Genomic DNA, 20,730 nt, shown 5'->3' with positions numbered 1-20,730 from the left:
CATGGTCATTCCACTGATGGATGTCGGCGCCCACACTATGCAAATCTCACACGGTCCCATGATGCCACAATCCTATCTCCCCTACTGCACATGAGCTTCTTGCTATGCTCATTGCTACATCTCTGTGGTGGTCCTCTTTGGCCATGTTATTCTGATCCATACGTGATTTATCCTCGCGTGCATTTCATCATTTGTTTCACACGGGATGCTAAGCTATTGTTTATAATCAGTCTAAATTCCAGCTTCCATACGATAATTTTCACATCAACTCTTTCTTTTGCCTGTAATTAAGTTTCTCCCCTTGTTGGTGATGGTCAAGTGTAACTTGTATCACATCACACTTCCCTGACTGGGATTTTCCTGAGAGAATTAAGTCAATTTAATGTCTTCATTTCGACTCCCCATCCATTTTGTAGACTTTTCTTTTTTAAAAGGGCATATCATCTTAATGTCTTTGCTGGCTGCAAACTCTTCTCTCTCATTGCTCAGTCATATGCCATGTGCACTCACCAGTCATCCTCTTATCTCTGTGCCTTGTACAGACCTTTGTGTTGAAGTGTCCCGTTATGATGGTGTATTTTTGGCCTCATTTGAAACTTGGTTATAGTTTTCATGCAATTGGTCTTTTGCTATTTCCTCATGGTTTTAGGTTGGGTGCATATATACTTTTCGCTTGTAGTGTTTCAAGAGCCCTTCATGTTAGCTGGACAGCTGCATTTCAAGCACCCTTTCATCTCAAAAACTCTACTCTTTTTAAATATCTCACCTGTAAATGTATTCAGAAGTTTGTAAAAAAAAGAAATTATCACTTTCCAGCTAAAGCTAAAGAGTTCATGCAGTACCTCTGTCTCTATGTTCGTCCATTTTTTTTTCCTCATTAAGGCGGGGAGAGCATGATGGCAACTGTCGAAAAGATGATCCAATATGAACACGGCCAACATGTTCATTTGTGTTGCGATGCGGGACTTACCCGATTTGAAAAGCGGATCAAATAATGAAAGGTGGGGGGGGGGGTCTAAAATTTTGAAAAAAACAGCACGAAAAGATGTAACGTCAGTACTGTGACTGCTGGCCAATGAATGCCCTCCTGGGTTGACCACTATACAAGCCATGAACATACTGCTTCCTGCACGCCTGATGCGTGTGCTCCCGTTCTCATTGCGAATGTATTACTTCCAAGGACAAAGCATCTTGAAAGTGTTATGGTATCCTTATGTATGCATGACGTTTTGTACTTTGTTTACTTGGTCATTTAAAATGTTTATTGCTTTTTTTGTAAAGGCCAGTTGGTAAGCAATGTTAATCAAACTCCCTAGGAGAGGCAAGAGACAGTCACTGAATGAATCGTGAGGCATCTTGGGTTCAGGGTGATCCCTGCCAGCGTGATACCCTTCTTCTACTCAAGTGATTTTCAAAAAGGGATACTGTTCTTTGACGAGGGTGACGTGTGTAGTACTGCGGCAAAAGGGATAGAAGCCAAAGACAAAAGCAGATGTTTATATATGACGGGGTTATAGGTTAGCATCTCTCCAGCTGCTTGTGCCCACCAGGTTAGGTTTGAGGTGTTTTGTCTGCTGCATAGCACATTGAATTACACCATGCCTGGCTGTCGCACTGACCACTGCACAGCATTGCTGTAGTATCACGAGTCCATAAAATACCAATCTATGAATGATCTACATTGCCCTGATGTGAAGCTCCTGCTGGTCTGCTCCAGAGGATGCTGTACCTGGCTGTGTGACTGCAGTGGTGCTGACCAGCTAGCTGAATGGCATTGCTGTAGCACACACGTGTTCATCTCAAGTTTTGCAGTGCGTGGCTGTTGAGTTGTGCTGCCCTGCAACTTGTAACGCCCGTGTTGATGTCGGCCCACGTGCAGGAGGTGCCGGTGACGCTGTGCAGCTTCCCGTTTGTGTTCGACGCACAGGCCAAGACCACGCTTCTGCAGACAGATGCCATCCTGCAGATGCAGGTTTGTCTACGCCCTGAGAACTCGCACTGCACGCTTTACACGTGTGCTCCACTCCAGCCTGGCTTGCGTGTATGTATGTTGAACCTCTTGTGCACCGTACGTAGCCAACCGTGTTAATTGGAGGTCGTGTACACAGCATGGCGCTACTTGTAAATGTTACCGGCCCTTTTGTCGGTCCACTGCTGGGTGAGGGCTTCCCCACGCTGTGTGGGTCGTCGGGGTTATTTGGCCATACTGTACTTCCATACGCTGGCCCGTGTGGGCTGGTGAAGGTGGGGAGCATAAAAGTACAGTGCACCTATTGAGTTTTTTTTTTATGCACTGCCCTCTGTTGGCGGTTGCCTGTCTATGCACTATCCAGCCTCAAGCTTACGACATCTGATGAGATCGGGCACATTCTGGGTGATTTGAACGTAGGCACAGACATGTTGCTATATGCCTGGAGTCTTTGGGATTCGTGAGATGGAACCACCATGTTGCGAGGCACCCGTCTGTAAGGTAACGAGGATTAGGAGGCAGCGCAGTGACGTAGATTTCACTCCTCTCTTGGCATTTGCCTGGAGATGTGGATTCACATCCATAGAAAAATACGTTCATAAATACCCAAGGATGTAGCCTAATATTTTTTGCAAGGTTCTCCCAAAACAGACTTGAGATTTGGTTATTTGTGTAAATAATTATTTGTTTACTTTATTCTGTATCACTCTGTCGGCATTCACATTGGTAGATGCCATATATATATAGAGCACTTGACACTTATTGTGTCCGCACAGTAATTGAGAACGCTCCATGTTCTTGTCTATGTTTGTGCAGCCATCTGTAAAATGGATATGCACACTTCAGTTATTTAATATGGTGATGTTCTTTACCACTCGTTTGATATCTGTATTGGAGTGGTCAGTAAGGTCATCACAGATATGTGAAGCTTTTAACATGCATGCAGCATATAGCTGTTTCCCGACAGGAGTGAGAGATATATTGGTATTTATGGGGAAATTTAAACCAATCTTGTCACAGTTACTCATGGCAGGTACCTTTTGATTAGTTGCTCACGATCATGATTTCATTCTTCATATGTTTATGACATAAAAATTATAGGAATTGGACATTTATTGAATAAATGGTTTAAGTTTTGTTTTTATAAAGTTCCACAGTTTCTCATGTTTGTCTTGAAGAAACATCAGTTAATTTAACAAATCCTTACACACATTAAACAAGTAACTTGCGAATCGGCCTACTGTTTTTGTGGGTCACTGGTTTGTCATTAGGGATACACAATAATGTCGAAGCTCTTTCAGTAGGGGCCCCTGTTCTAGCCTTTCTCATCTACGTCTACCTGTGCCTTAGCTTGTGCACGCTTCTTCACCGGCTTGACTGCGAAATTACCTGCCTCACTTTCCAACCAATCACATTGCAGGGTGGTGTGGCTCCCTTTTACGTTGACGTATAGCTGCCACAGTCACTAGCCCACTTATTAATATCTTTCAACTTAAACTACCAGGTATGGCGCACTGAATTATGTAGCTCTTTTTCAGAAGTGACCCAGCCATAAATGATAGCTCCATGAAGCAGCTTACCATGTAGAAATTTATAGCAGCCAAATACTCAAAACGCATGTTTCTAAATGTGGAGGAGAAAAAAACAGAGAACCCAAGGAAAAATCTACGTGACCACAGGGAGAACACGCAGACTCTAAATATACAGGCATCAAGGTCAGGATCGAGCCCACGACCTCCTGTATACCGAGCGAGGTAGCTAACATCCCTCCAACTGTGGCGCCTTCCCACCCCCCCCCCCCGTTTGCGCCTGCTTCTCACCAATGCACACCTACGTTGTGATTTTTTTTCTCACTCTCATCTACTCCCCCCCCCCCATCTCCGTGCTTGCAGGTCGCCGTGGATGAGGCGACACGCCGCAACTTCTCCAGCATGTTCATGCCCATCGACCCCGAGAACCCCTGCCTGGTGCTCATGGTGCGCAGGGATAACATCGTGGGCGACACGCTGGAGATGCTTCGCAAGCAGGCGAAGAACCTTGACTTCAAGAAGCCTCTGAAGGTTAGCGGCACATTCCTTGGGTGACCACTCAGAGCGCGGTCTGTCCGCGTCTTCATCATTATCGTTGTTGTCATCACCATCGTAATGATGTTCACCTTCCTCCCCCCCCCCTCCCTCCAGGTGATCTTCTATGGGGAGGATGCCGTGGATGCGGGAGGAGTGAGGAAGGAGTTCTTCCTACTCATCATGAAGGACCTCCTGGACCCCAAGTATGGGCTCTTCAAGTACTATGAGGAGTCGCGACTCATCTGGTTCTCACAGCAGGTGCGCTCGCAACTACGGCACCGGGCAGAAATGTTTCCCAATTCTCTTCGCATCCAAATCTTGCTATCCCCATCGTGTCAGAGGTCATGCCCTCCTGTCAGGTTATAAAACAACATGCCATTTTTAAATACTTTATATTAAGTTTGCTTGCTTGCTTAGGACCGTGCAAATCTTTCGGTCGTTTTTTAACCCATTTCCCGTGATCCAATCGAGCTGACATGTTCCACACAGACTCGTTGTGCGTGACAATATATGTTCGTGAAAATTTTTTCCTAAATTTTACACTTTTTAGGACAAAAATATATTTAATTACCAATTGCAGCCATCTCAAGCCAGAGGACGAGAGGACTCTAGCCGCCACGCATATAAAGGATTTATAGTGAAAAACTTTGTTTTTACGGGTTATACCTGTTTACAATACTGTATGGTTAAGGCTTCCCCTAGCTTGCAAAATTTAATCACGTGCTTCCGCTTGCGATCTCATACCCCCACATGTGACGTTTTCCTCTGCATGTCCAGTCTTTTTTTTAGCTCGCTATTTTTTTACACGATTAAAACTTGCATCCTGCGTGGCTTTCTGTTGAGAAATAATCCAGTTGAACGGCCAGCAGAGCAAGGGAAGATCGGTCAGCAGCGACTCCAATAAGCAATGCAGAGCTCACTGTCTTTGCTGGTTCCTTGGTTCTGCTGTATTTTCATATCCCCCCCCCGAGCAATCATGACCTTCACTTGAGTGTGGCCCCAACTGCTGCCGATTTTGGCTGTTTCTAAATTGGCTGCCTTGCCCCATACTTACCTCCCCTGATGGGTACTGAGGCTGCTACAAGTACTGTCGGGTGCCATTCACCCATGTGATGCCCATTTTACCAACAAAATGACTATCCATGGCCGAGCCCAGCTCGCTCGCTCGCTCGTCGTTCGCGTCACGGTAGTCAGGATATTCTTCTGTGTTTTCTCACGCGTCTCTCGCCGCTCTTCAGGTCGTCACACGTACGCGCGCACGCATCTGTCAATACTTAATCGCACAACCCGCCGCCTCGTTTGTCCGTCCTCTGTGGTGCAGACGTTTGAGGACAGCAACCTGTTCAACTTAATTGGCCTTATCTGTGGCCTGGCCATCTACAACTCCACCATTGTGGACCTCAACTTTCCACTGGCACTCTACAAAAAGCTGCTCAAGGTGGAGCCCACGCTGGAAGACCTCAAGGAGCTCATGCCCGACGTGGGCAGGTGGGGCTGCCCCAACCCCCCAGGGCACATTGACGTGGCACAATTTGTATCAGGCCGGCATGTGACAGCATCATTCATATCACCTGGCTGGCACATTCGCATGGTAGTATTCACATCACCGGGCTGGTACATTGGAACTAATATTGAGCACATGCATCTTTTATGGTTTCACCATACTTTTTTTATTAAAGATAACACGAATAATTTCTTATCAGATCTTTTTTTTTATGCCCAAATTGAATTTGACCAACATCCCAAACATGATCCTCCTTTAAAAAGTTTTGAAACGTTAAGACTTTCCATGGTAAAGGACTTTACGGCATTACATATTTTCAGTTACATAAATGTGAAACTAAGAGCAATTTTACCCTTAGTTGTAATGAGAGCCTCTGGCAGCCGTGATGTGTGTGGCTGTATAACATGTATGTATGCATGTTGAACTTCTATCACACCGTGCCTAGCCACAAGCATGCTAATCAGAGGTGCGGGGGAAGGACAACAAAACATACCTTCCACTGGCACTCCCACAAGAAGCTGCTTAGGTGTGAGCAACGGCTGATGGCCTTTTGTGTTGTCGTGTGCTTGCTCACAGGAGTCTGCAGCAACTCCTAGACTACCCCGACGATGACGTCGAGGAAACCTTCTGCCTCAACTTCACGGTGAGTGCATCCTCTCCGTCAGCCCCCCACACCGATGCGAGGGCTACAGCGTTTGAGCATCAAGTCCATCGAGGGGCTGTTGCGCCCCGCACCCCAATTGCTGTTAAAGGTGTGCAGGAATTAATAAATAGGTGGCTGGGGGGACAACAGGTCGACTTGGACAGTCTCAGAGCGATGAGTCTGGGTTGCCAGTCACCCATGATTTAGGTTATCTTGTTTTGTCTTACTGGAGCATCGATGACTAAGACCATGCTCGGTGAAGATGAAACCGCAACCCTGTGTACTGTATGGTATATGTGTATATCTAATACTGTGAATGAATTAGTGTGGTAGTGTATCTGTATATTATTGTCCAGAAGAACAAATCTAAAGTTTGTATGTCCTATATAATATTTATGTCAATCGACTAACATTTGAGAGTAACTAAAATGTCATGCTACGTATATTATGTTACATGCAATATAACACATTCTAGTCTTCTCTTCCTTCGTATGGAATTTTTGGGGATTGCAACAGATTACAAACTGATGTCGACATTTGCTATTCATTCGGCTGCTTCACAAGTAGCCACGTGGTTTTGTTTCGGATCGCCGTTGAATGATTCAATTGGGCAGTCGTTCACGAGATGTTGCGCGGTCTGAGATGTCGCACCACAGTCGCAAACTGGATATCGTTATTCATAATCAACGATTTTTGGGTTTAGATCGCGTTATTTATAAATGTGTCGTAACCCTCCACCACCCGACACGGCCAATCAGTAAAAAAAGTGTCACGTTGACAAAAGACAAATAGTTCACTGCTTTAGCCCACCGGTGTGTTGAAGCGTGAAACCACAACATTTACAATTTGAGTACGACATTTCGCTGGTAATTGCATCCAGCATCATCGGGCAATTCGCCAGAATGGTGAGGCTCTGCTGTGTCTCCCGTTCTTATATAGAGCAGCAGCAGGGTGACGTCATCATTAACTCATCAGGTGCAAAGATTTGAGGGGGGGGGGTTATTGTAATTATATACTTGATTAGTAATAAGGCTATTGTTACGATGCGAGTTGTAGATTAGTAATCATTTGGAATGTGTTCTATTGTGATTATGCTACATTAATAATCAGTTAGTGCTTGTTTCCCTTATAAGGAATTGTAATGCATCTTATTTAAGCATCATCACCCAGCTCAGAAATCCTCTCTAATCAAGACGCTCATACATCGGGCTAAAACAGTGTCAGATGATGAAAGTCTAGTGAGAGAGATTAAACATGTTAAAGAAGCACTAAGACAGAATGGCTACAATAATGCTCAAATTAACAGAGCACTAAATGCCAAATCACGATCGCAAAGCAACACTGCTGAAAGCGATCAGATTATTAAAACAATAAAAATACCATTTATCTCAGGAGTAACTGACAAATTAGCCCGTGTTTTGCAAAAGCAAAACATTACAGTAAGATTTGGTACAGTACACAAAATTCAACAACTAGTAACGTGCACTAAAGACGAATTACCTAAATTATCAACAGAAGGTGTATATCGGATTAATTGTGTATGTGGCAGATGCTATATTGGACAGACAGGGCGTAACGTTAGTGTAAGACTAAAAGAACACCAGAGAAATATTAAACTATCGCAAACACAACTGTCGGCAGTGGCAGAACATGCTTGCCAACAGGGACACTCAATTGATTTTGACAACGTTGAAGTGTTGTGTAAAACTAGTTACTACTGGCAAAGACTAATTAGAGAATCCATTGAGATTGAGAGAAACAGAAATAACTTTAATCGCTCAGACAGCTACAGGCTTAGTGTGGCCTGGAAGCGTATTATTAAATAAGATGCATTACAATTCCTTATAAGGGAAACAAGCACTAACTGATTATTAATGTAGCATAATCACAATAGAACACATTCCAAATGATTACTAATCTACAACTCGCATCGTAACAATAGCCTTATTACTAATCAAGTATATAATTACAATAACCCCCCCCCTCAAATCTTTGCACCTGATGAGTTAATGATGACGTCACCCTGCTGCTGCTCTATATAAGAACGGGAGACACAGCAGAGCCTCACCATTCTGGCGAATTGCCCGATGATGCTGGATGCAATTACCAGCGAAACGTCGTACTCAAATTGTAAATGTTGTGGTTTCACGCTTCAACACACCGGTGGGCTAAAGCAGTGAACTATTTGTCTTTTGTCAACGTGACACTTTTTTTACTGATTGGCCGTGTCGGGTGGTGGAGGGTTGCGGCACATTTATAAATAACGCGATCTAAACCCAAAAATCGTTGATTATGAACAATATTGGTCGCGAAAGCCTACGTGTTAAACTGGATATCGTTAATTTTTTATTCGTGGAGAAAGTGTCCCCACATCTTCCATGGAGTCTCCGGATCCAATTTAAGGAGGACCAGATCTTCCTCAGTAGGTCAGATCCTGGTTAGAGAATTGTGGGATCGCTGACGATGGTTTTCTGTAGCAGGTTGGTGTTTGCCCAGGCTTCCCTCCATCGTGCTTCGGTGGTCTTGTCGTCCTCATGGAGATTCTTTGCATATTGCCAGAGGTTTTCTGGGTTTGAGCCTGTGTGGTGGTGGCATTGAGATGCTCCTTGTTTATTGGATGGCTTTGATTTCTGATGGCCTGGACTCACTTTGTCTGCTCCAGCACGGAGTATATTCCACTCGGTAACCCCATAGCATATGTGTAGCAGGCCGCTTTGAGCACAAACTTTTACACATTCTTGTGCATTTCATTCTATGTTATCACGTAACATGCGAAATAATGTAGCATGCTTTTTTCCTATTACATTTTATATATTTTAGCATTTTATATACATTTTACTTATATATTTTAACTAGCCAATCGAGTCCGGCTAAGTACATATTCTGGGTAGCCGGGGTCCTGTGAGTCAGGGTTTTCCTGGATGTGTTCATCAGGATCTGGCTCAAAGCAATTCTCAAGCTGATCTGGAGAAGTACAGAACATTTGAAACCATTTTTTGTTTCAACAGGTAAAAATATATTTAGACAATTCCAGATGTTTTCAAGCAGGAGGTTATTCATTTTAAAGGTACTCGATTGAACATTTTGCTCATTGGCAGTAATTCACGTATGTGTTGCTGTGACAGGTGGCCTTTGAGAACTTCGGAGCGATGGAAGTAAAGGAACTGGTGCCTGGAGGGTCGGACATGGTGGTGAACAATGCCAACAGGTCTGTACAGTCACTGCACTGCCATGACAACGTGTTTATGGAAACGTTTGGGCAACGTCTTCAAAACGTTTTACTCTGCACCCTGCACATTAACAGCATCGCGCGTTTTCAGTTGCGCTTCTGCGGCCGTCTGGAACGCTTTCCTTCCGATAATTGGAAGCCACTGGAGCTGTGCACTTGCAAATCCTAGATTGAAAATGAATTTCTTTCGAAGTGCTTTTTGTGTTTAGTTTGTTGTCCTTCCCCCGCACCTCTGATTAGCACGCTTGGCTACGTACAGTGCAAAAGAAGTTCAACATACATACAATCTATGGCGGGGCCCATTACCAAATCACTTAGAATTTTCCCGACCTCATGAGATCTCGGAAACCGTGCAGTTGAGTGGCTCGCACTTAGATGGTGGAGACTGATGGGGAATGTCAGGTGTGTCGGTTTGAGCTGCAAAGTGGTTCAGGAGATAGCAGTAGAGCAGTTTATTCTTGAATCAATCGGTGTGAAGCTTTGTTACTCTTTCATGTACTTGCTATCTCTGGTTTCCTCCCATTTATGGAATTGACAAGATTCCAGTGTAGAATTCACCTGGATAGGGCGAATGAAGGGCATTACAATTATTACGACTAAACGTTTATTCTTACGGTGAGCCTCGCCCCCAAGCTTTGTCAGGAACTAATTTCAGGTGCAGACAGCACCAAAATGCAAGAGTGAGAAAAAAACATATACAACGAAATGATTAAAACGCGAAAAGTAGAAACAAAACAGAGTTAAAAATTATAATGATTGTGCTGCCAAGGGCAAAGACCTGTGCCATCTCAAATTCTGGGCTGTTGACAGAGCTGAGCCTACAGCTGGAGACTGACACCAGGGATAATACCTACTGACCTACCCAGTGATTACGGCTCATATTGACAGACGACGATTTGAAACATAATTGAATCGTCCATCAACAGGGGTGTATTTAGCAGGCGAATGGCTCTGAGCCTGACACAGTTGCAGCTTATACAGCGAGTATATCTTCTCCATAGTTGTTTGTGTCGGTGAGATTAATTTAGCTGTGTAATCCCAGAGACGGGAATGATGCCACATACACTCTCTATTTAGCTAATTTAGAGACACAGATTGCTCAGGTAACACGGTGTAACCGCGACCGTCTGACTCGCTGGTGGATGAGAAATGCTTATATGACAGGTTGGTATGTTGAATTCAGAGTGCGGATTGTTAAACGCTTTCCTGTTGATCGTGTGGACGTGTCGCATCGCAGGCAGGACTTTGTGAACGCCTATGTCGACTACATTTTTAACAAGTCGGTGCAGCAGCTGTTCGAGGCGTTCCACACGGGCTTTCACAAGGTGTGCGGCGGCAAGGTGCTGCAGCTCTTCCAGCCGAGCGAGCTCATGGCTATGGTGATCGGCAACACCGACTACGACTGGGCTGAGCTGGAAAAGGTCGGAGCGTTTGACTTTGTGAATTCCACTTTCAGTGCTCAAAACAAATATAGATGTAGCAGTGTGTATGTATGTTGACCTTCTTTCGCACCATACGTAGCCAACTCTGCTAATTGGAGGTGCATCAGAGGCCATGACGCACAAGGATTATATTCAGATGGTTATCACCAGTGGTTGCCACCAGTAACACGTTTAGAATGATTGACATAGTCCTGTCTAGCCGATGAAAACAGGCTTAAGTGTGTTTGTTGAGAAATTTGTCCACAGAGTGCGTAACCTTTGCAGTCATGTGACCTGTCAGTGGTGTGTTTGGACATTACAATCTCAGTTTCCCACAATGAGTGCAGATGAGATTTCTTTAGCTTTAGGCAACTGATATATTTTTTACAGTTAAAATATACGCGACAGCCATTACCAATTGCTGTCAATGATTGTCCTAAACCTGCTGCTGTGTATCACGGCTTTAAATGGATATTTTTTTGTATTGGTCGTAGTCCAGTTACCAATAAGTGTAATAATCAAACTACACGCGTTCGTCAGCAGTGAATGGAAGATCTTGTTTCGGATTGTGCTCGATTTAAATCTGCAATTGAATTTTAACCTCTTTAATACTACGACATCCAGTTCTCATTTACAGAATTTCTGGAGGTGGCTCACACCAACATTTACATAAATACAGAATGTACTGTGTACACAAGTGTTTTATATTCGTAACAACGCCCCCCCCCCCGCCTCGTCTATTGTTCAGAACACGGAATATAAGGGCGAGTACTGGGCTGGGCACCCCACAATCAAATCCTTTTGGGAGGTGTTCCATGACCTGGACCTGGAGCTCAAGAAGAAGTTTCTCTGTACGTATTTGTGGTCCTTTTTTCCATCCAAAAGCTAATTCTAAGGGTATATTGAGAATGTTGATGCAACACGATCCATGTGTTTTAGTGGTAAACATTTTGGACAATCACTCTGTCATAGCAAATATTATGAATGCCCCTACATCATAGCCAGGGAGATGATCTTCATAGTAGGAGATATCTTCGTAGCAATGATCATCTATCTATTGCCTAAAATATCACCTGTTGTATTTGGTCCCATTTATTTACGGATGTGTCGTTTTTTTATATGCCTGGTTTGATTCCTGCTCTTGTTTATGGCTTGCAGTGTTCCTGACTGGAAGCGATCGCATTCCCATCCTCGGTATGAAGAGCCTCAAGATTGTGATTCAGCCGACAGGTGGTGGGGAGCAGTTTCTACCCGTGGCTCACACCTGTTTTAATCTTCTGGACTTGCCCAAGTTCTCCGGCAAAGCGCAGCTCAGGGAAAAACTACTTCAGTCCATCACGCATTACCAGGGATTCAGCCTGGCGTAAGCACGGACAGACGCACTGGACCCTGTGGAGACTATTTTGAGTCTTTAATGTTGTGCAATTCTCAAGCGAGATGTGCAGTTGAGCCTGAGGATACCAGGTTTAAAAGAACAAGAGCTCAAACGCAGTTACTGAATGTGATTCAGCTTAGCCTAACAAACGACTAAACGTGCTAACCTCAAGAACTCTACAACGTGTTCTTGCCAAAACAAATCCAATGTCAAGTCTGTGCTGTCTGCAAGGTTTGGAACAGTATTGCTTTGTCTAGCCAGCACCATACGCTGAAGCTTAGATCGAATTCGGGAGACAAGAGGCAATTCAATAGACCTCATGCTTGCAGACGCCATGTGCGTGTAGTCTCGATGTTGTGGCTGTTTCAAGGTGGATTTGAAATGATTTGGAGAAAAGCATATTTGGAGTTAACGTGTGTGTACCTCCTGAACCGCAGCAGCAAAGCGGCACCAGCGCAAGGTTTATTGTGGACTGCAGCGAGCCACGGCTGTCGTGTTGTAATTAAGCATTTTACCAGCTGTACTTGATTGATGCCAGTTAATTTTATGCAGTTCCCACAAATATAACAATGTCTGCAGCTCTTCATAATACTCGCCCCTCTAGCCCTGGTTCCTGTTCGCATGTATTGATTGTATGTGCATGCAAGTGACTGCCAGCCTTAACGTCAAGCTATGAGCAAGAAGTCGCAGCATAACGTTAGCTTCCCCTTCTTCCGGTTGCATACCAGTATACCCACATGTACGTCATTGTGTTATGTTCCACCCCCACGCTATGAATTGCATTGAATTAGCCCCCCCTTCTGGAAATGTACAAGTATGAGCAGCCAAGGTCATCCTAATGTGCACACATTTGGGATATTTTCTTTGTCTCACGTAAGCTCTTGTACTTAAAACACAATGCTGTTGCACTGCATATCACTGTGCTTGGGATGTGGTTCACTTTTATGAAGCATTCCCCAAAAATAGAAGTTCACTTATAGAGAGGGGCCTGACAGCCAAATGGCGACATAGCAAATTGGGATTCTTTAAGGGCAATGCAGGGCTTGTGGATTAAATTACCATCCATCTAAACTGATTGTAAGCTTTAATTCCTGAACATGCTGCAACTGTTAATGTAATATTAGATTAATGGCTATTTTGGTCACGTAGTTATGTTCGGGTTACCCCAGGCATCAGTCTCTTAAGCTTTTCTCATAAGTAAGCAATAACCACAAATAAGTGCACATTTATAAGACTGCAACATGACAGGTCACTGCGTTTTAAACATATGCACACAGAATGTAATTTGGACTGGTTGACTGCTTTCAAATTGGACAAGCATTTGACCAGTTACCTTAATTACTGTATGAAAATGTGCCCTAACATACAAAAGATTTAACCAAACACTATGTGCTATGCGTAGTTGAGAATAGTGCCTTCAGTGAAGGGGCAATGCAAGCTTCACATTGGCTGGGTTTTAACCTTAAGGTGAATATTCATGTATGCATAACACACCCTATAGCTGAATCTGTAGAGCATACTAACAAAACTTAATTTGCTATGAACTGCATATTCTGCTGAATAAAATAACCATGATACTGTAACTGATCAAAGGTTTATCTATAGATTTCAATGTACATGGCTGACATCATTCCTCTGATATAATTCTGTGAACAGGAGCTATGGTTAAACACTTATTTTCCTAATCTTGCTGTGGTTCGTACCATTGTTCAATCGAGATGTTGTTGCCCTATAAATGGCTCCGATGGGCACCACCTTGCTTAACTTTTCTAGTGTTAAAATAGGATTGTGTATATGGTGTGCATGTCCGAACCTAACAAGCATTCGCTATTTCATTTCAACGATTCCATTGCATTTGTTTCAATACAAGCTTCCACAGTATTCTTGGAATACAAACCGATCATGGTGTTTTTGGTCAGCCAGTTTCAAAGTACTGTGATGAATGGAATTGAATAAAAGTAGTTAATTTATTTTCCTGCTAGTGTTAGTCTTCTGATTTAAGGACTTCCTGCTTGTAGTGTATCTTTAAAATATTGTACAATTGTAAATTGTTTACAGCTCAAACAATCTATTTAGCAACTATTGGTCATACTGCAACATTACCATCTTACTTCATTTAAGTTTAAAGATACTTAATGTAAAGGTTTTTTAAAATAAATGTTAAATTTTTTGAAACGCCAATAATAATGTGGTCATCTTGTCATTAAGTTTATTGTTAGATTTCCAAGAAAACACATTCCTGCGGAGGGAGCTGATAGGAACGTTGGGTTGCTCAGTCAATGGCGGCGTGGTGTATTCCGCAAATATGCCCGACTTTGAGGGCGGGCACAAGCCGGCGTGAGTCGGTTAAACGTTGAGTTTTATAAGGGCACCACGAGGTGACCAGCCTCTCCTCACCCAGCCTCTCCACCCAGCCCCTCCACCCCTCTGCACGATGGACAATATCCCCTGTGGGCTGGTGTAACCAAGAGGTTCCTACCAGTATCAGTATTTTACTTGACAGTATATTGTTGAACTGTTAAGACTGCATGTGTGAAACGCCAGTTTGACCTGAACAAGAAACCAACTCTGTGGAAATGTACAATGCAGCAAATGCTTTGCCTACTGTTCTTGTGGTGGCAATCCAACAGGAGCCACAGCTGTGGGATGTTTAACACCTCCCTGAACACAATCCAAAATGAACCGGTCCTCAAAAAAACCACTAAGAGCCACAAAAGGAGAGTGACATTACATTTGTTTTTAATTCACGTCACAGTGACAAAACATACATCCGTTTTAAGTGTACACCAACACTAGCGGCAATCGCTGTGGAGGGCACCACGCCAAAATAGGGACGGCCCATGAAATTGAGGCGGTGACCAACGCGAGAGTAGATTGTGTGGGGGGACGCAGAAGTTTTCAGTGCGGCAGCTCGTGGGGAACGAGCTTGTAGGAGGCACCACAAGAAGGGCAGCGCTGGCAGTCACCCTTGTGCAGCCAGAACCACACCACAGCTGTGTTGTCCTCCTCACCTGCAGAAACACAGGCCATGCCAAACACCCACATTAAAGTGCTTGGAAAAATTGCACGAAAGACTTGACAATGTCGCCCTAACTTAATTATTCCAATGAAACAGAAACGTTCAATTACTTTATCTGTTTGTAATGAAAGCACCATTTAATAACTATCTGAAGCTTGGCGACTACCTTAGCATGGCAGTTTAAAGTGTGCCTACATGGCAAGAGATCCATTTGTGTTCACCAGTGATGTATGATTTACTATCCTAGTTGATTCAATTATGCCAGGAATCAAGACATAATCTTGCCTAGGGGAACCAAATGGACCCAAAGCTGTGCTATTTTGCATGCCATATCGATGTGTTACAAGAGGTTTAAAAAAATGCACAGTCGGGCATTCATAGCCAAGTTAAACCGACCTCAAACCGGGAATGGGTAGCTCCATTCTTGGCATCTTTCCCACATTCATTCAACTACTCTTAATTGACAAATACACAATGGAGGTTTCCATGCAGCTATATGATTACAGACGAAGTAAAACAAACTGCGGCATCCATTTTAAACCCTGAACTGACAATGGCTGTACAGACACTAATTGTAATTTTGGTATTACAAGAAATGTGTACATTTTATAGCCTTAAAACTCACAGATGCAGCCGATCAGCCGCTTTTCACCAATGGACGGCACAATGTGTGGGTCTTCCTTGGTTCCTGCGTAAGTCTTGGGTGGCTCAATGCTCCAGGGGTCCTGTATTGCAAGCAGCCATCATTGCTCAAGTGTTTGTGGGGTGATTAAAGAATGCAACATCTAAAAGGTTTATAGCAATTTCTTGCACACACCAGGGTGTCCATTTTTAAAGATACATTTTTGCACAGTTAATAGCCAGTATGACAACATGCTATAAATATATTGCTCATACTAAAACTAGCATTGTTGAACTGCTATAAGCGCAAGATGACATCACATTTAGCAGATTGTCACAGCTGCCGAATACAATTTTAAATTAGTTTTTGCCTAATATTAATAAATGAGCATGTAAAATTATTATCTCTAAACTTAAGATGACAAATCAGCTTATTAATTTAGCTTAATTTTTTTGTGTAATGTCGAAAATTGTATTAAGTGATTAAAATTGGGTGTAAGCTACAATGCAATGGTGCTATATGGTTACTTACAGTGCCTTTTTTCTTAGCCTCCATGGTCAACCTCTCCAAGCCCGTGGCCTGTTCTTCATCAGTGGGGATGCCACCTATGGTGAAATGAGCAACACGAGTTAATCTCTGCTGCTTACTGTAATTCGCCACATGCTTCATCAGTCTAAGTTTCATTCATGGATAGTAAAAAAAACTGCAAGTCACCTTGGTAATGCACAAGCAGCAGCCAGCATGGAAATATTAGGTCGACTGCAACCATGCTCTCGTTTTCTCTCAATTATCAGTTTCTTCATATTTTAGACCAATTATGCCCCAACCGAGCCAATGACCAAAACACTTTCATTTTACCAGTAAGACCCACTGAGCTATACATCTTTTTCTTTACCCAGAGAAAAATCCACACGACCACGGAGAGAACACAGACTCTAAATATACAGGTGACAGGTTCGGGATGAAATGCACGACCTCCATACCAGGGGAGGTAGTTAACATCTCGCCACCGTGGAGACGCACAATAATCTGCAACGCGCTCGATCGTTTCAGATCTCAGTATTTGGATCGGTGACCACCATGCATATAACATGTCAATAGGCTGCAGAATTGTAGTGGAGAGGGTAGTTGCACTATCTCGTCCGTGCTCCCCAGCTTCAACAACCATCACTGACTAGTGTGGTTGAATATTAACAAATAAACCCCAAGACGTCCACGGCAGTCGAGTTATCTCTATCCAGCAGTAGATTGACATGTCTGTGAATACCCTAACCGAAGCCATTCATTACAATAGCATTTAATGTGCCAGTGGCAGTACAAGCACAAACCAAAAATACACATCACCTTGAGCAGCTGCCAGAAACATTGCTCCAATACTGTATATTATAATACAGTGCCAAAAACGAGGATATGATGTACATCTACAGCCCATCATGCAATGGCATTTCCATTGCAGATTTCTTGCTCAAGCCACTTATGGTGGAAGGACCTCCACTACTCGACTTTTCCACGCTGGCCGGAAATCATGAAAGGGATAGGAGTACCCACACTTTACCCCACCACCCGCATATCGATTGGTGTTACTCATCTATATTGCTGGATAGCAGGAGGCTGAGTCGGCGGGAGGCGGTGATCTGGGATTTAATAAATTTGCCCCATTTGTTTGAACTTCCGCGCCGGGTGATCGAATCCGAACCGGCGACCTCTAGATCGCAAGTGCAGTAAGCCCATACTGGATTGCCAACTATGAACCACCGTGGTGGCGACTGCAGCAAGCAAGCAAGCATCCCTGCTACCATTGTAATGGGTGGGCACTTGAACAACAATGTTCAGCTTCATTTCCTTGTCTGCGCAGACGATGACCGCGCGCGCTCACTGCGGCACAGAAGATGGAGGGCGGCGGCGGCGATGTCTCGGCGTGCACCGTGTGCGGATATATTCACACCACGTTTCAAACACACTTTAGCATTGCCGTCACCAAACACTATCGAATACGTGTATAAAGAAAAATGGCAGGCGGCCGAAGGGTAACGTGGACTATCACTGCCATGCAACGTGGTCACATCCCGTGCATGTCAACCCCTTGTCAGTGCCATACCTTATTACAGACCAATTCAGACATTATTGGTCACCCCGTGCCCTTATAAATCCCAACGTTCATCCTACAAAGTCCCATCACAAGGGAGAAACACAAACACAAAGACTGTGACCTGCAAACTTAATTTCCCTTACAAGAATACGGGGTAAATCGAATGGGTTGACATGTTTTTATTTTATTTTTTACCAGGTGGCTTATGACGTGGAGCAGCCAAATACTCTCGACTCGCTTGACACGCCTTCCACTGTACCGAATGTGTACGTACGTTGTGAATGTTGAACTTTTTTCGCACCGTACGTAGCCAACCGTGCTCATCGGAGGTGGAGTGATAGAAAACAAATATTACTGGAGCGGTGGCGCCGCGATTAGGGCACTGCGGTCATCAGTGGCACGTGGCACATGGAACGACCTTCCATACATCAACTTACTACCCGCATTGACCGGCGTGGTGAAGTATGGTCAAACTCATATAACCATCAGCAGGGGCTTGGCTCGGGATTGAAAATTGACAAAACGAATTGATAGAATGGATAAATTGATGTATGATAACTGATAAATGTTATAATACTGGGTAATATATAGCTGGTCGTTCACGATAAATTACAAATACGGAGACATAAACAATGAGTAATAGCCACCATCCATGGTGATTCCACTTCTGGTTGAGGGTCTTCCTGGCAATCGACGACACTTTCACAATAAATACCTATTACCGACTCGTAATTGAATACAAAACAACACAAAGTGACAACGGCGCGCTACCAAGTGTCCCACTAAACCTTTCTCAGTCAAATAAAACCCAACCGCGCTGTTACCCCGCTCACAATGCAGGGGGCCAACATCACTCAGAGGTCACCTCCCCGTACAGAGGGCCCAGTCGCTCAGGGCCTCTCTCTCTCTCCTCCCTGCACGGCCAGCAAGCCTCGCTCCCCCAAGCAACAACCACGAGCTCGGCGAACCCACAGCTAACCCTGCCCCAGTTGACGTAGGGGGGGAAAGATCTCCAATGTGCGAGACCGAGCAGACTCCGACACTCTGAGCGCCAATGTCCTTGGCGCGGCCTAGCGCCGCAGGCCAAAGCCCGCGTCCTCGCCCCGCGTCCTCCACACATCGCACCAACCTCCGCTCGCCATGGCTCGCATCGCCGGTCTCACGCTCCCGACGGCCGCGACACGACGGCCGGCGTTGAGGGACGCTCGTAGAAGCAGCCTGGAGGCCATGGCGAGGTTTCGTCGGCACGGTGCTGTGTGTGTGGAGTCGTTCTTCTCCTCGACGTCTTCCTCTGCTGCTGCGTCCGCACCGTGTGGGGGGGGGGGGTCACCACAGCGAGTGACGCGCGAGGGCGGGGGGAGTCTCTGCAGCACGTGACGCAGAACCCGCCATCTTAGGTAGGGAGGGCACCCCCCCCGTGTATCGATGCGCGGGAGCGGCCTAGCGGGCCCGAGGCTCCCCCTCCCCTCCCGGGACCCCACCTCCCTACGTAAGATGGCGGCGGCTGTGGTGTACGTGCAGACATCTGGCTAATTTAGGGGGGAGAGGAGGGGAGGAATGTGACGTCACGTCCGGCATGCACGAGGTACAGGTCGCGGGAAGGGACGATTTTCGCGTCACTCGATTATTTAAAAAAATGCGAAGCGAAGTTTTGAAAAAAAAAACTACCCACGATATTTTTTTTCACTTTAAAAAAAATACTAAATTTACGAAACTAATTTTAACCACTTCTGTGCAGGGTTCTTTAATGCCATTGATACGCCGACCGAATAATGCACTTGTGGAAGACTCTCGTTAGAGTCGAGGACATAGCTAGCTTGGGTGACCTTTCCCCCGTCACAGATGTGACCCCAACAAATAACGAGCAGCGCTGTGCAAGGATAAACTCTTTACTTGTGCTGCTCGCTGGGTTATATTAGCTGGACTTCGCAGTTGCACCGGTGGATTTTACATGCGCGATAGCCCGACGGCTATAAGCGCAGTGTTGGTGGGGGACGAATGCGATGTTACTGTAGTGGTGGTAGTGGCACAAACTCAATAGTGGGGTGCGGTGCCCTGGGCAAATCCCACTGTGTGGACCTCCCCCGACGCCTTCAAGCTAAATCAGAAGTATTACATCGAACAACGTGATGTGGAAGCGCTGGGCCCCTACCCCCCCCCCCCACCCAAAGCGCGGGGCCCGGGACGGTCGCCCTGGTGCGCCGTACTCTAGGGACGTCTCTGGCTGTACTGTGCCATGCTGCCAAATCTCTGCTGCCTACCTTCAATACGCAGTGACCAGCGTGGTGAAGTATGGTCAAAAAAACTACCCACCGCATGGTATAGGCAGGCCCGCATCCAGCAGTGGATTTACGAATATAAACTTTTTTTTCAAAGGCCACTGCTCATTTTAAGCGGTGCCGTAGCCACATATGAAGTGGCGTATATCTGGGAAGTTATAGGAGCCAAATAATGTTCATGGAAATATCGGAGGACCCAGAAAAAAATCAACTCGACCACGGGGAGAGAGAGAACACGCGAATTCCAAACGCGCAGGCATCGTTAGGGTTGAGATCGAATCCACGGCCTCCTGCACACTAGGCGAGGGAGACAACATCTCACCGCCAAAGGCTGTACATTTGTGTTATTGGTAGATATACTGTACTGCACTTTGTCAACAATTAGAAATACCGGCAGAAATCCAAAGAAAACACAAACCACGAATAAACTCTTAAATCCCAAATTAAAAGTGGTGTCAGTAATAATCAGTGGCCCTTTGAGAGGAATGGTTTCAAACGAATGGCAGAAAAACTC

General features: G+C 44.9%; 2 protein-coding genes across 3 annotated transcripts in view; one reads left to right on the top strand and one right to left on the bottom strand.

Annotated features, from left to right (window-relative positions):
- Positions 1–14,175, top strand: part of HERC4 (HECT and RLD domain containing E3 ubiquitin protein ligase 4) — a 55,933-nt gene extending 41,758 nt beyond the window's left edge. For both annotated transcript variants that reach the window (XM_078859726.1, XM_078859725.1), the window contains 9 exons: positions 1,880–1,972; positions 3,862–4,029; positions 4,150–4,293; positions 5,357–5,523; positions 6,116–6,182; positions 9,308–9,390; positions 10,649–10,832; positions 11,581–11,683; positions 11,991–14,175. In XM_078859726.1, coding sequence (XP_078715852.1) covers positions 1,880–1,972; positions 3,862–4,029; positions 4,150–4,293; positions 5,357–5,523; positions 6,116–6,182; positions 9,308–9,390; positions 10,649–10,832; positions 11,581–11,683; positions 11,991–12,199 — 1,218 coding nt within the window. In that variant the 3' untranslated portion in view covers positions 12,200–14,175. The remainder of the gene's footprint in view (positions 1–1,879; positions 1,973–3,861; positions 4,030–4,149; positions 4,294–5,356; positions 5,524–6,115; positions 6,183–9,307; positions 9,391–10,648; positions 10,833–11,580; positions 11,684–11,990) is intronic.
- A 749-nt stretch (positions 14,176–14,924) lies between these two features.
- Positions 14,925–19,266, bottom strand: COX5B (cytochrome c oxidase subunit 5B). Its single transcript, XM_078859727.1, has 4 exons — positions 19,067–19,266; positions 16,380–16,453; positions 15,852–15,951; positions 14,925–15,218 (listed from the first exon to the last, which is right to left on the bottom strand). The coding sequence occupies exons 1-4, from the start codon at positions 19,164–19,166 to the stop codon at positions 15,106–15,108; spliced, it is 387 nt and encodes a 128-aa protein (XP_078715853.1). The 5' UTR covers positions 19,167–19,266; the 3' UTR covers positions 14,925–15,105.
- Between the last annotated feature and the right edge of the window lie 1,464 nt (positions 19,267–20,730).

The sequence above is a fragment of the Lampetra fluviatilis genome, chromosome 9, assembly GCF_964198595.1.
Source record: "Lampetra fluviatilis chromosome 9, kcLamFluv1.1, whole genome shotgun sequence".
NCBI lineage: Eukaryota > Metazoa > Chordata > Hyperoartia > Petromyzontiformes > Petromyzontidae > Lampetra > Lampetra fluviatilis.
This window is presented reverse-complemented; position numbering and strand designations above follow the sequence as displayed.

Coding starts and splice junctions, on each gene's coding strand:
- COX5B (XM_078859727.1), bottom strand. CDS start 19,166: ATGGCCTCCAGGCTGCTTCTACGAGCGTCCCTCAACGCCGGCCGTCGT. Junction 16,454..19,066: donor GCGAGCCATGGCGAGCGGAG/GTTGGTGCGATG, acceptor ATTTCACCATAG/GTGGCATCCCCACTGATGAA. Junction 15,219..15,851: donor GCGGCTGATCGGCTGCATCT/GTGAGTTTTAAG, acceptor GTGTTTCTGCAG/GTGAGGAGGACAACACAGCT.